The sequence below is a fragment of the Lepisma saccharinum genome, chromosome 8 (assembly GCF_977018435.1).
Source record: "Lepisma saccharinum chromosome 8, izLepSacc3.1, whole genome shotgun sequence".
In the NCBI taxonomy this organism is placed as follows: Eukaryota; Metazoa; Arthropoda; class Insecta; order Zygentoma; family Lepismatidae; genus Lepisma; species Lepisma saccharinum.
The window spans coordinates 93,401,433-93,416,418 of NC_139236.1; the positions used below are offsets into that span (position 1 = coordinate 93,401,433).

General features: G+C 39.7%; 1 protein-coding gene across 3 annotated transcripts in view; it reads left to right on the forward strand.

Annotated features, from left to right (window-relative positions):
- Positions 1-14,986, forward strand: part of wry (delta and Notch-like EGF repeat containing weary) — a 325,629-nt gene that overhangs the window by 57,793 nt on the left and 252,850 nt on the right. For all 3 annotated transcript variants that reach the window (XM_083127305.1, XM_083127304.1, XM_083127306.1), the window contains exon 2: positions 7,566-8,033. In XM_083127305.1, coding sequence (XP_082983431.1) covers positions 7,686-8,033 — 348 coding nt within the window. In that variant the 5' untranslated portion in view covers positions 7,566-7,685. The remainder of the gene's footprint in view (positions 1-7,565; positions 8,034-14,986) is intronic.

Sequence of the window (14,986 nt, forward strand, 5' to 3'; positions counted from 1 at the left end):
ATCTTTTCCAAGTCCTATAAATCTGCATCTGGTCTCAACAACGCACGTAGCTCACATCTTGAGCGACTTCTCTATTGTCGTGGGAGCATCTGCTCACTTCCACCACGGCTCGTGTCCCCCTCAGAGAGATGGGCTTTCTCCGCCTGTTTAGCTAAAGTAAAAGTCTAGACGCGAACAGGAAACCTTCTTTCCTCACTTTCCAACTCCCGAGAAAAAGAAGAAAACTGATTAAAGGTCGAAAACAGGGCGGGACCTTCAGTTACCACGGTACCGCAGTTCGTGCTGTTGCTACGGTAATAACAGAGGGGGACACAAAGCCTCCCACAAGACACGAAGGGAGCTGAAGGTGTATAACTCTTTTCTTTGGCCACGACCCTAACAGTCTGCTTGAGTGAATTGGGAGGGTGTGCCTAATTCACAGCAAAGCTTAGGTATTATAAAATATTGTAGATCGGAACAATTACCCACACATAGTACATACATGCACATAAACTCAAAAGGTGTCGTCGCCTTGCAACACCAATGAACTTTCACGGCGCGTACAAGGCAAAAAGCGAACAATTGTTCATAATAAAGTAGTCTACTGCTTGATAAAACGTCGTCCTTTGTCTACCTGCTATCCGAGTTCATTCGATCTTGCAACCGAAGTTCCCAGGCTTGAGTCCTGTGTCAATGTCACTTTATCATTTTCATCTTATCACCACTCATCTTCATCTTCGCGATTAGCCAAAAGTGACAGAAAAGCAAAGTACAAGTCTTCGGGAAAACCACCTCTAATTTTGGTAGGAAACGGTGCAATATCAAAAAACACTGCACAATAAATTTGAAGACATTTTCTGTCCTTTAGATGAAATCATGTGATTTGGACTAAACCGAGGATGCAGAATTGAAGTGTGAAAACCGTATGCTTCTATCACGTATCATTTTCATTGGACAGCCACCTGATGCATGCGTGAAAGGCATATTACAATACACTGTACAGTAAGAAAGCACAGTAACAATACCTACAAACATGACGTTGTGGAGCATTTACTCTTGTACATATCTGTGAGGGTCCAACAATAGTCAGCAAGCATACTGCCGTTCCAACCACTTTTCAAACACAGCAATGTCCTGGTGGAACCTTTCCCCATGTTCATCACTGACTGCTCCCAGCTTTTTCGGGAAAAAGTCCACATGTGAGTTCAGAAAGTGTAATTTGAGGTACATGTGACATCCCATGATATGGAACCAGTGCACCATGTCACGAACAGTGATTCATATTTGACATTACTCAGGAAACTAGAAGACACAAACTTGAATGCCTGCCATGCTGCATTTTCTGGGTCAGAAAGTGTAGAATCAAACGGCTCTAATCTGTGTGTCAACAAACACAACTTCCTTAACCTTTGCCTCACTTAAGCGTGGGACTTTCGTCCAGAGCTACGTGAAAGTTTGGCCTTCTCGGCCTACTGCTTTGACGAAGATTCTCATCAAACCAATCTTGATGTGTAATGGGACAGAAATACAGTCTGATTGATTGATTATATTACAATAGCTTCTTCCTCGTTGTCGCATCCCACATTTTGGGGCTTCCCAATTAGATCTCGTGATATGTTCTTGATGCCTGTAGTAGCGGCCAGTGTTTACGGACACAATGATTATCTCTGTCTCACTCACAGAGGAAGCAACATTATTTCATGTAACCTTCTTGCATATATCTGATCCTGTCATACCAATGTATAATTTCGAGCATTCATTATTTGTAACACAGGAGAAACACACGTTCGGCTATTGTACCATACGTTTCTTATGTAACTTTCAAATTTTGTGTTTTTGGCTAAATTATACTTGATACACGGAAACAAATTTCAGATTCGTTCTTGTCATGCACAAATACATTACAATCACACGTTTTCATCTAAAGGACAAATTTCGCGTTGTGCAGTGAAATTGCCCTGTTGCAAACTAAATAGCTGTTGTGTCATGAGTTTGGACATTAATTGGAAATTCAAGATTTGTCGTATCATTAAATGTCCTCAATCTCTTTAATAACGGTAACTTTTAGCATATTTAAAATTTAATCTTTATTTCTCTAGGAAGAAACAGAATAATTATCCATTTAGTCTAAATGACGAAATATTTCCGTTTACTGTAAGGTTGTTATAAACATTACAAATTAAAACGAAATAAATTTTTATAGTATCCTAAGTCTTATGCAGCCCAAATAATCGAACTATTGGTTGGGTTGCATAACATCACGGCGTTTTCAGTTCGAATTACACTGTCGAATTGGAATTTAGGTGATGTCTTTTCAGGAAGCACCTACTCGCTCCCATGTAGAGCAATTGCTTCCTTGGTGAGCATGTCCTTCCCCTCTCAGTGTGGAAGGAAATAAGCAGCACTTTTTATAAAAACTAACACCTACTCCGCTACTATTGGAGTATGTTCTCATGAGCACCTGCTATATTTTTATTAATACTGTATTTTTTAAGCCAGTATTTTAGGATTTAGGTATCCCATTTTTATTGTCGGTGACTGTACATACACAGAAAACCCGTGTCAATTAACATACATATGTTGACTGCAATAACATGTTATGGCTTCCCCGATGGCGCAATGGTAGCGTCGTCGCCTTGTAATCAAGGAGGTCCCGGGTTCGATACCGGTGGAGGCACATAGTGGTTCGGATCCCACTTTAAACTGTAGGTGCAGTCCCGATTAGCCTTACTGTGCATAAAATAGAATCAATACTCCAACTCAATTAATCAATTCAATAACACATTAACATGCATAAGCTGCAAACACACTTTTTGGCGTGTCAAAATATGTACAGAAATGCATAAAAGGGAACTTTTATCAGCTGCTCTTCCCTGTGATGAACTAAAAGTGGATTGTTTGGGAAGATCAGGAAACATCATTTCAAAGATAACAAAATTTCACTTTTACTGCATCAATTGACTCAGCTAAATGTATAATTTTGTTATCTTTGAAATGATATTGTCTGATCTTTCCAGTCGATGCATTTTAGTTCATCACACGGAAAAGCAGTTGATAAAAGGTCCCTTTTATGCATTTCTGTATATAGTTTGAACGCCAAAAAGTGTTTTTGCAGCTTATGCACGTTAATGTATTATTGGAGTCAACATGTTTATGCCAGTTGACACGCTTTGGGTTCTGTGCGTATCCTTCATGTTTCAGGCACAATCAATCTCATACTTAATTATGACTAGATGGTACTGATGAGAGACAACTGACAAATAGCATCATAGTCAAGAAAGGATTCGAATCCGGGATCTTTTATGGTGAGATGAAGACCATTGAGCGAGCTCAAACGCTTTGATCATATTTCACCCCCATTCGACATGTTCATATAGATCCTCATACGCCCACAAAGAGAAGAATGTTGGTTTAGAAATATAATATATTCACAGCGTGCTTTCATGAATGGATACTGCGCATGTGCAATACGAATCGGCAATTTCGTAGCAAGGGATGTGGAAAGATGCGAACTCCATGCGCCTTGTCAGAGAACTATATGAACGCCGAGGCAGACATGTTCTCCGAAGGTTTTTAATATACGGGAAATGCAATATAACCGCTGACGACGTAGAGATAAAACGGTTGTGGCGCTGTGAATTCTTCGTGGAACGTACGAAACTGCCCGCACAGAATAACATATTACAAAGTGATGAAGCTGGAAGTGTATGGGACGGAAATAGAGAATGAAAATATGAGAGGAGTCTGAAAAGAAAAATAAAGCGAGGGTGGAGAAAAGCAAGGAAAATCTGAATATGAACAAGAAACTAGGGCTTGAGAGGCAGAGAGAGAATGAGAAGCAGTGTATAATAAAGGATTGGGGCAGAGGATGGGACAGAGTAAGAAAGAGCTAAGAGCAGAGTGAGAGAATGAGGAAGAGTGAAAGAGATTTACGGAAAGTGAATGAGAAAAGAACAACAAATAATTTGGAAAAGAAAAGTATAGAGGGAATCAGAAAGGTGATATGGGAGAGTGAGACAAGCGGAGAATGAAGAAGAACATTTAGATGGAGAAGTAAGACTCTTAGAGATCAAGGAATTAGGGACAGAGAGACTGAGAAAGAGATTAAATGACTTGGTTAATTTTACATCGCTTTTCTGCCACCTTTGGTTAATAGCGAAGATGAGGATGAGGTATGATATGATGAAATTGAACACAAAGAACGCTCATGCCAAGGGCGGGATTCGAACTCTGGATCTCTGGCGGCTTAGCAAGGCCGGCAGGCAGAAAGAGAGTGTGTGTGTGTGAGAAATGAGAATTGAATCAGGAATGAGGGGAAAATAAAGTAGGCAAAAATATTTGACAAAGAGAATTAAAGAGAGAGATAACGGTAAGCAGTTTACAAGCGAAATAGATAAATAATAATGTATGTGAATGTGTGTGTGTGTGTGTGTAAGAGAGAGAGACAGAGGTTGCACTAGAAATATAGTGAGATGATGAGACAGACACACAAACACACACACAGGCAAACACAGACACAGAAAAAGAGAAGAAATATAGAGAAATAAGGCACTGAACGAGCGGAAAGTACAACGTGTGTGTGAGAGAGAGAGAGAGAGAGAGAGAGAGAGAGAGAGAGAGAGAGAGAGAGAGAGAGAGAGAGAGAAAGAGAGAGAGGCGGAAACTGAATGGAGAGAAGAGTGAAAAATCAAGTGTGGATGCGGAGAGAGCTTGAGCCTAAGTGCGAGAGTCCGTATTGGGAAAACTTACAGCAGTCGATGAGCTCGTTGAAGCAAACGCAGAAACTGTTAAGCGCTGCTGCAGAGTGATTTTACGCAAGGAATGTTTTTCCGCGCTGCTGTGCGTTCAGTCTGCTCCAGGATAAAAGCCACGGCCATTACACGTAATAACAATTCCGCAGTAATTAATTTCTGTTTGAGTGGCTCTCTGGCTGCATGTGTCCGTGTTGTCCACGGCCGAGTTTTGTTCGTGTTTCAAGGAAATAATCAACAAAGCTGGAAAACATGTTTTCTCTCTGACTCGCGAGTTAACAATCGATATATCACGAATAGTCAGAATTTCTAGAAACTAGAAACTGCGGACAAAAATAGAATCATGATACTGGCTAAAATAACCCACAGAAGCAGAAGCAGCACTGTGTCCAATAAGAATCGATATGTTCAATTCATTCAAAACTAAACACTACCTTAATATTAGTAGCCTTCAAAGTTATGGAATAATATGAAAAATTATGGAACATTTCCTCAATAGGAACATAGCATACATTGATACATTTTTCTTGGTTATTTCTCTCTTTTTGCTGCTTGTTTCTCCTTCATTGTTTATTTCTTTGTCTTTATTGTTTTCTTTTATTTTTCAATTATAACACCATTAAGCCTTGTTTCCATGATTATGAAAAACTAAATATGCTGACCAAGGCAGTAATTAATTTTATTAAAAACATAAACTAAACGTAACGTTTCAACCTTCTAGCAAGGTCTTCTTCAGACTCTGTATCAAGTACAAAAGTAACAAGATACAAAAACAGGGCATTATATATACACAAACATTACTCCCTCCAGGCCATTATAAAGTTGTTAGGAACTTTCTAGCAGGTGGCTTTTACTTGCCAACTGTACTTTCACCTAAAAGGCTAAACATAATTACTTCCATATAGAATGTGGTTGGACTTTTTATCTCACGCTCTTTTTCCTTCATATTTCTCCCTTCTCCTCTCCTCTTTCTCTCTTGTCCTTTCCACTCTTTCTAACACCTTCTTCCATTCTTTGTTTAACTTCAGTCCTCCATTCCATTATTTTTCAATTTCTTTCGTTTCTCATTGTTTGCCTTTGCTTTCCTCGTTTTATTTTATTTCCTTATTTGTTATGGTTTCTGTCTTTCTCCTGTTTTGTTTCATTCTTTCTTTCTTTGTACAATTGTATTTACAAGGCAGAGAAGAGGCATGATGAAATTTTCTCTCGTATCTCTATTTTCTTCATTTGTTCTATGTTTGCTTCCATCTTTGTTTATTTTCCTAGTTTATATTTATTTGTTCCTTTCTATACTTGTTGTTTCTTACTTTCGTTTCTCTTTCTAAATATTGTTTCTCTTTTATTTTAGATTTTGGCTTTTTATTAGTTTTTCCTTGAGTATTTGTTAATCTACTTGTATAAGCATGCATTGGCGTGCCAGAACAGTTTTAGGCTAGGAAACTCGCAGGTTAATGATTTGTTGTTATTATTATTATTATTGTTCACTTAATCTATTGTATTTCGGTGTCTGTAGTATTTTGTAGGTATAAATGCTTATTATTTTGTTTATATTTTCTTTGCTTTCTTCTTGTTCCTATTTTTACTTTCATGCTTCTTGCTCTTGTTTTATTTTTCGAGCTTTGTTTATCTTCTTTCTTAGTTTGTCTCTGCTTGTTCATTCGGTAGGGTGTGTGACTGCCTCACGAGAGACTTCGCTTCATTCTCGGGTTCAGCGATTCCCAGTGCGACATTTATCAGCAAAATCGCGGCTTGAATCGGCCCTGCGGTCACCCAGCTTCTAATATATGTGCACTTGAGGAAAATTTGGTCAAATTTAAACGACAGATTAGGACATTAATCAATGAATACTGCACCGTGCCTCATCTATCTAATTGCCTCCTTCACATGTAGTTACCAAACCGTTTATTTCCTTTTCTTTCTTATGCTTTTGAATTATATAAATTTGTTATTTTTCATATTATGTATATTCATAAACAAATAGCATTTCCTGTAGGGAAAGAAACTGTTTTTATAGTTACTGAATAAAGGTAAAGTAAACTGTAAGTTTTAAGTGTAACCCTACTTCAAATAATAAATAATAATAAAAGGGGGTAAAGGCGAGTGGAGCGTGATACTGATCACATCAACTCTGAAGATGGCCTTTATATGCAGGGTGTAGCGTTATCATTTTTATTTTATCTTGCATGTTTCAAAATGATTCGAACGATTTCAACTCCTTGTAATTTTTTATTAATAGTGCAATTTACTTAAAATTTTACACATAAGTACTATAACTGTCCAAGTTTTAGTGGTAAAAATTGTAAAACAGTGACTCACAAATGCTCAATTTGAGCCCCCTTTGTTATCCTGCATACATCAGTTCGGTAGTCCAATTTGGTAGGCCTACCAGACGATTTTCCCTTGCAAATGCATCCTGTTGTCTTGAATTGTTGATACCAATTGCGAATAAAGTTCTTTGATGGTGGTTCATTACGAAATTTGGTACGTAACTTACGTTGAGTACTCAACAGACTGACTAACGTGAAATTGTAGGACGCAAGATGCTTTCTCTACACCACAGGCAGCCATCTTGCAACTTGTTATTCTGCCACCTGGCGGAAGAACTTCGAACTACTACGACCGTGCCAAACAAAACTTGAGGAAGTGGTCGAAAGTATTTCAATGCAAATTTAATCGTTGATAGTGTTTTAACGCTCATGGAACGATTTCTTATCGTTCAAATCATTTTGAAACAAGCTGAAGTTTTAATGTCAGACCCTTCTTGTTAATGACGTTTTATTATGATCATCACTGTATTGTTACAGTAAGCTCATGTATGTTGTTGTCTCTTTACAGTATGAAGTGTGCACCTCACGGAGCCGCGACCTGAGGGCGTTTGCAAGTGTGTGTGTGTGAACGGCGCATCGAAAGGTGTTTGATAACTGCGGAAAATCTCGACGGGAGTCACGTGACAAGATGGAGTTCCGCATCTCAAAGCTCCTGCTCATCCTTCTGAGCGCGGTGCTGCTGGCGGAGGGGCAGAACGCGACCGAGAAGCCGACCACGACGATGGCGGCGACCACGGAAGCCACGCCCACGACCATGGCGTCGCAGGTGGCGGTCGCGGTGACCGCCGACGCCGTGACGACCGCCACGCGGACCGCCGCACCGTCCACGACCGTCACCGTCGCCGCGACGGTGCCGCCGCGGGTACCTTCTTACGTGGAGGAGAGGATCGAAGCCCTGTCCTGCAACATCACCCTCCCCTCGGAGTCTTCTCTCTGGAGGGGGAACCAGACGGTGGAGCTGTCCCTTCCCATCGAGGTGAGTACTGGCTTCTTTTTCATCTGTGAGTAAAGGGGTTTGAGACAATGATGAAAAAAGTAAAATTCGTGAACGTAAATCGGGGTTTTACCGTACAGTCACCGGCAATATAAATGAGCACCTACTTCCTGGCATACTGGCTTTCCTGCAATGCGTTATGCGTGTTGCCTAACTCTACGGCGATGAGCAAACTTCAATAGCAACTTTTCAATGGCAAGTTCTGCTCTAGCTATGGAGTTGGGCATAACACAATGCATTGCAGGAGAGCCTGAATTTCAGAATTTAGGGAGTACCATTCGGTGACTGTATAGAAAGTCGGAAGGGTGACTGAATGTCGTACGGGAACCTGAATTCGGTTCTCGAGGTTATCTAAAATGGGAATTTTTCCTACAGTGCCTCTGCAAAAGCATCTCTCAGAGTCTCCCAGCTGCTCATCAGTAGATACCCCAGACCACCACATCATCTTTGTATAGTTGAGATCTCGTTTACTTTTCTTCTCTTTTCTGAGTAAAGGGTTTTATGATTAATATGATTTTAAAACAAAAAATGTAAAACCAGGGAAAATTTTGTAACATTTTTGCTTTATTGTAACCTTGAAGGTTACGTGTATAATGCTTGAAAGTCTAAAATCTAATGTCATAAAATCGGGGTTCCAGTTCGTTTCTAAAGCAGCCGACCTCCGTGGCGGAGTGGTTAGCACATTTTGCTACGATTCCAGGGGTCCAGTGTTTTAATCCCGGCCTGCACATGGCTGTTTTTGTGGATGCTCCTTCACCAATTTCATGACATCATATCAGCCTCTGTGATGACGTAATAGTAACATCGTCACCTTGTGATCAAGGAGTCACGACTTCGAAATCCTGCGGAAGCACATAGTGGTTCTGATCCCACTTTAAACTGTAGGTCCAGTTCCGATTAGCCTATATGTTCATGAAGTGGACTATAAAACAAAAATCTCAAGCTCATCGTATCATCACCCATCGTCGCGATTACCGAAACGTGGCAGAAATGTGACGCTAAATAACGAAAATAAATCATGCTTTTTAGAAGCTCAAATTTATTTCTATTACGGCGTAAACACGTATAAGTATTTAATTGGCGCTCTGTTGAAAGTATTGCTAATAGCAGCAATTTACATTAGAGAACCAACGTTGGCACCATGTAATCCAGGTTGACAACACTGGTAGCCCAATTGTTCCACAGCGCAACTATAACACGCACAAAGCGATTCCACCTGAACGCATAGCGGGGTTGACTTCATGTCGTGACGCAGATGAAGATATGTCCTTGCATGTAATGCATGCAGGAGCCGTCCGTGTGATTAATTGCTCTCGGAAGCTGTAACCGGGGAGGTCACGAGAGATGAACCCGTGTTCTCCGGCGCCGAGAGTACACGCTGACCAATCGCCGTCGTGATGCGATTAGCGCTGTCAGAATTACCCGATTGTAACGCCGGACTGTAACTGACTTGTTAACGTCCAACACACCGACGGGGAGTAAACAGGTTCCTTCTTGTTTACTCAACAAACCGCGATCGTGGAAGCCCTGACTACTTCGCAATCAGTGGCTGTTATTGATGCTCTAGGGTAGCAGAGGGGAAGCTCAAGAAGTGAGCATTGCTCCATTTTTATGAATAAAGATTACCGCTTAAACGGAGCACATATTTTCCTGTGAGCAGATGTGTTATGATCTACCTTGCCTTTACATGCATTCATGCTGGCTTCTTGGTTCTCTCTTTCTGTACTCTCCTTTTTCTCTTTCATTAACTTTCTTCGTAATCTACTTGCATCCAGTAAGAATGAGAGAAACGAAGGTAGAAATAGAGAGAATGAGAACGAGAAGAAGAGGGAGAGAGAGAGAAAAGGAGAGGGACAGAGAGGAGGAGAGAAATAAATTTTACAGAGAAGGAAATAAAGAAATAACGGAAGAGAGAGGAAAAGTGGAAAAGAGAAAGAAAGAATGGAGGAGAGATGGAAAGAGAAAGAAAGAATGAATGAGGGAAAGAAAAGGAAAGAATGAAAGAGAAGCAAAGAGAGGGAGATAATGGAAGGAAGAGGAAAGAGAAGGAAAGAATGAAAGAGAGAAAGAAAGAGAGAGAAATATTGGAAGGGAGAGGGTAAGAAAGAGAATAAAAGAAAGAAAAAGAAAAGTAGGAATGGAGAATGATAAAACAGAGAGAGAAATGAAAAAGCTAAAGTGTAAGGTATATGCTGAATGGAACTGAGTTTATACAGAACTTTCGACCCTGAAATACCAATGAGGTGCATTAGTGCATGTTGACAACTTACAATCTACGACGTAGCTTAAATCGCTTAGCTAACAAAGGTAGTTGGAGCACTAGGGTAATACTAAGAACATAGATAATTTTAACTGCTTACTCTGACCCGCAATTTCCACGGTTCATCGGACATCGTTGTGTGCCGTTGCCACGTTCCACGTGCATCTTTACTCAGCTGAATAAGAATCTACATAAGATCGGTTTCGCTATGTAAATTGACAACGATAAAGGATTTTCAATCTGAAAATTTAGAATTGCATTTAAAACTCTTCTGCCTGCATAGTACTAAAATTTCATCATGATCGGACAACCAGTTTTTTTTTTTATTTATATAATTTTAAAGACAGCGATCGCTTGCGAAACTAAAAGTAACTGCACTCGAACAAAAAAATGGTTAGCATAGATTAACACAGAACGGAATAAGCTAAATTTTGATGTAACTCGTTTTTATGTTGGTCCACTGGTTAATTTTTAATTGCAGTCCAAACTAGTCTCTATAATTTTTATTGCTACAGTAGGCAATGAGATTTTAGTAGATTTAGGCAGTATAGTTTTAATTTTTGTTGGTCGCTGATTCCCGTGGTGGAGTGGTTAGCAGGTCGCGCTACAATGCTGGGAATCCCGGGTTCGAATCCGGGATGCTTGTGAGTGTACATTCATCAATTTCATCATATAATTACTAGACCTCTGACTGTAGGTTTTTATCCTATTTTTTTCCCTTTACAGTTATGTCAGCGTTTCGTTGAAAATTCAACTGATGAAGTTTTATATTGCCTAAAAAAAACCTGTTTTGCTTGTTAGAACCTATTTTAGTTTTATGCACCTAAATCAAGCCATTTTTAGGTTTTTATATATTTTTGAAGGTTTTACAGGATTTTTATGTCGCACAGAGACATTTGCTCTGTTGTGTCACAAAAGAATTCAATGACAAACGTGTGTGAAACGTACCCTCTGTCGATTTCCCTTCCCCCAAGTCCATGGTGATTTTTCAAAGCTCTAAACAAAGTAAATTGTCTGGTGTCACTGTTACCTGTACAATCCAAAGTGGTCTGATCTGTGTGATCTTGCTTTGCTTACATTCGCATCACTTCGGTGGTTTGTGGCATTCACGCTTCCCAAACTAACATTTCAGCATTGATGTTCGCACCACTGACTATGTCTTTGGTGAAAGATTATTTTTAACATATCAGATGATCCTCACAGACAAAATTGCGTAGTTTGACTGTGGATAACATGAAAATTGATTGTTGCCTAACTATACGGCGGAGTGAATTTTAATTGGAAATTTCCAATGGTAAGTTCTGCCATCGCCGTAGGGTTAGGCAACACCCATAACGTTATGCAAGATAGTGTGCATTTCAGGATGTAGGTGTCCCATTATCATTGCCTGTGACTATACCTAATCAGCATTTTTCAGGAATTTTGAACTATTTTAAGTTCTTTTGAATCTACTTCAGGATTTTAGAGCCTAAAATGTTTAGGACCTAGTTTAGGATTTTTAGAACCTATTTAGGATTTTTAGAGCCTATTTTAGGAACCTTTAGGAACGTTTTAGAACCTAAAAATCCGAGGTCTAGTCATCACTCACCCTCATCTTTGCAATTAGCCAAAAGTGGCACAAGGAGCAATGTAAAATAAAGCAAATCAACTAATCAATCAATTCTTGTTAGTATAGCATTAGCTCTTATTTAGTAGTGAATAAAATAATTAGTTTTAAAACTTGATCAAGGAAGTTTTTAACAGACATTTTATTTTCTTGTTAGGGTCATGTCGTCAATTTTGTTGTAGAAAAGGAACTTGTCGCCGTATTGCGTGACAGGCACAAATAGCCTATGTGCTGAAGTGCTCATAATTTAAAAATCAATCAATCAATTAATCAAAATACTTTCTATGTCTGCAAATTTGTTAAAAAGTACAAGTGCTAAACGGTCGGAGAAAATTTTTTAACAGACCACTTATACTTGTAATTTCACCTTTATTCAATTAGCAAGAAGCTAATTTTCCACCTCTCTGTATACAGACGAATGAGGAGAACTCTCGGAAGTCTCTTTCACGATCTTTCTCCTCTTCTTCCCTCCTCCATCGCGCTGTTATGTTCCAGTTTATGTCGTTCTCCATTTATGGATCGTCCTCCATTTACGGCCGAGCAGAGAGGAAGAGCAGTGAAACCTAACAAAGAGGCTCGCGTCTCGTTCATCCTGTCTGTTTCCTGTTGTTATGAATAAGCTGCGCGTTGCCTGCAGCGAAACAAAATTTACTCTTCTCTTAAAATGATGAGCGTTATAGATTTTGATCGTAAAGTATAGTTTGTATCTTCAAATACTCGAAATTCCAATCACCAATCAGGCTTTAAGGGTGCGTTGGAGTTTTGTCTTGTGCCAGCAAAGTCGTTTTTGAAAGTGCTCTCCATTCGAAAAACTGCCTTTTTGTGCCGATTTCTGAAACATATTACCCCTGTTTAGAGCTAATCCCAGAGTATTCACGTCAAGCTTCGTGTGGTTTGCTTGATTTATTTATGATGATATTATCTTGCTGAAAAACAGCTGACGTGTAAAGATATATAAGTTACAAATTTATAATATAAGAATTGATGACCAAAATGTAAATGTAAGAGAGAAATACTAAATACATACTAATTTAGCTGTTTAGATATTTTGGATAATTGTCATAGCTTCCTAAGACTACCTTGTATAACGTTTTGTGCGTTTCAGGAAGGCTCCGTCAGTGGACATGCTCCTAAGGTTCTCTCCCCCCATCTCTTAGTTTTGTGCCCGTGGTTCTCTAGTATCTCTTTCTTCTCCTCTTTTCCTTCTATTACTCTGATAATTACTTTTGTCCTTTCTCTTTCCCCCTGTTCCCTATATTTCTTCTCTCTATCCCTCCCCGACATTCTTTTTTGTTTCTCAATTTTTCTCTTTCTGTCATTCTTAATTAATTTTCTATCCATCTCTTTCTACTCATCCTTGTTTCTTTCTTCTTTTTTCTCTCCTATTGTATCATTCCGTTCGTCTTTCTGTTTCCCTTTTTCTTTTCTCCTTCTCCATTATTTGTCTTTCTATGTCCTTCTATTTCTTTGATAATTACTTTAGTTCCATCTTTCTCTCTTATTTCCTCACTCTATCCTTTTTTGTGTGTGTACCTTTCTTTCTTTTTGTCATTCTTATTAATTTTCTCCATCTCTCTCTACGCATATTTTTCTTTCTTCATCTGTTGCTCTTTTTCTGTCCTTCCATCCCTGTCTATTTATTTATCGTCTTATGTCACGACCAAATTCTCTCTACCATTCTTCCTGCCTCATTTTATCTCTCTTGTTTACGTGTGATTCTACTCTACGATAAATAATTCTTATATTTTCTGTAGGCTATTTATAGGTGGGTGGGATGGTGCTATACACATCGTGGCCCACGCAGTGGCCTGATTTCTCCAAGGAACAACACGTTGGTACAAATCACTGACTAGAGGACAAACTCGACGGTTCCTGGTCTAAATAAGGCACCGTCGAGAGATCAGGATGCGCAAACAATCCTCACGGTTCCCGCGTCAAGAGTAACACGTTTCCCTCAATCCTCTCGTTGGCGGTTTTGTTGTTTGTTTTCTTGCGAGCGATAGAGGAAACAACAACAAGGGAAAAAACAGTCGGGTAGATACTTTGTTCTGTGTGGCGCTCTCTATACCGAAGACAAAACTAAATGAGGGCATTGTTGGCGAGGAGAGAGAAAGAGAGACGTCCGTCCGGGGAGAATATGTTTTCCACTTCCACCCTCCTGCGTTGCTTAGCAACCGGATACTGCGGGGTCGGTTGGATCTGAGTGAGTTATAAATCAAAACCTTCCGCATCCAAATGATGCATGCTGAAACTTCAGTCAAGTTCTCCATGTTGGGGCAAGAGCAATATCCCTCCCCCCCCATCCAGAAAGAAAATTTAACAAGGCAATCTCTCTCTCATCTCCCTGGATCCGTGGAGAAAAATTCAAAGGATCCCATGCAAATTCATGTTATCAGTTCCTTGTGGTTCCGAATGGAGAATGGAAGAAAGAATCTTTCCAGCCTACTGACTGACTATACGGCGAGACTGTACCAAGGAAGGAATGGCTTGTTAGTGTGCGTCACCGATCCTCAGCCTCTTCCGTGTACCCTTTGAAAAGCCGACTCTTCTTATGAAGCCCTTGCTGAGCTCAATAGTCTCAATATAGAATTTTAACAAATGCGTCCACTTGCCAAGAAAGTACAATAACGAATGAGCTCTAATGAAAAATCAGGTCAATGCCGAACATGACCGCCATGCTTTTTTTAGTCTCTTGTGTAAATCAAATAGCTTCGAAACATTGTTACCGAGTTAATTTTGAAGAGAAGGTATCACTGTTTCCTTAAAATACATGCAATGGCTTTCAAATAATTCCATGATTCACCATCAAAGCTTAAGTGTTCCGCAATGTTCCGGTTTCCCACCTCTACTAGAATATTAGGAGGTTAATTATCTTCTCTCAGGCCTCCCCGATGGCGCAGTGGTAGCGTTGTTGCCTTGTAATGAAGGGGTCCCGGGTTCGATACTCGGTGGAGGCACATGGCACAGTGGTTCGGATCTCACTTTAAACTGTAGGTCCAGTCACGATTTGCCTTACTGTGCATACAGTGAACTTACAACAACAAATTAATCAAACAATCAATCAAACCT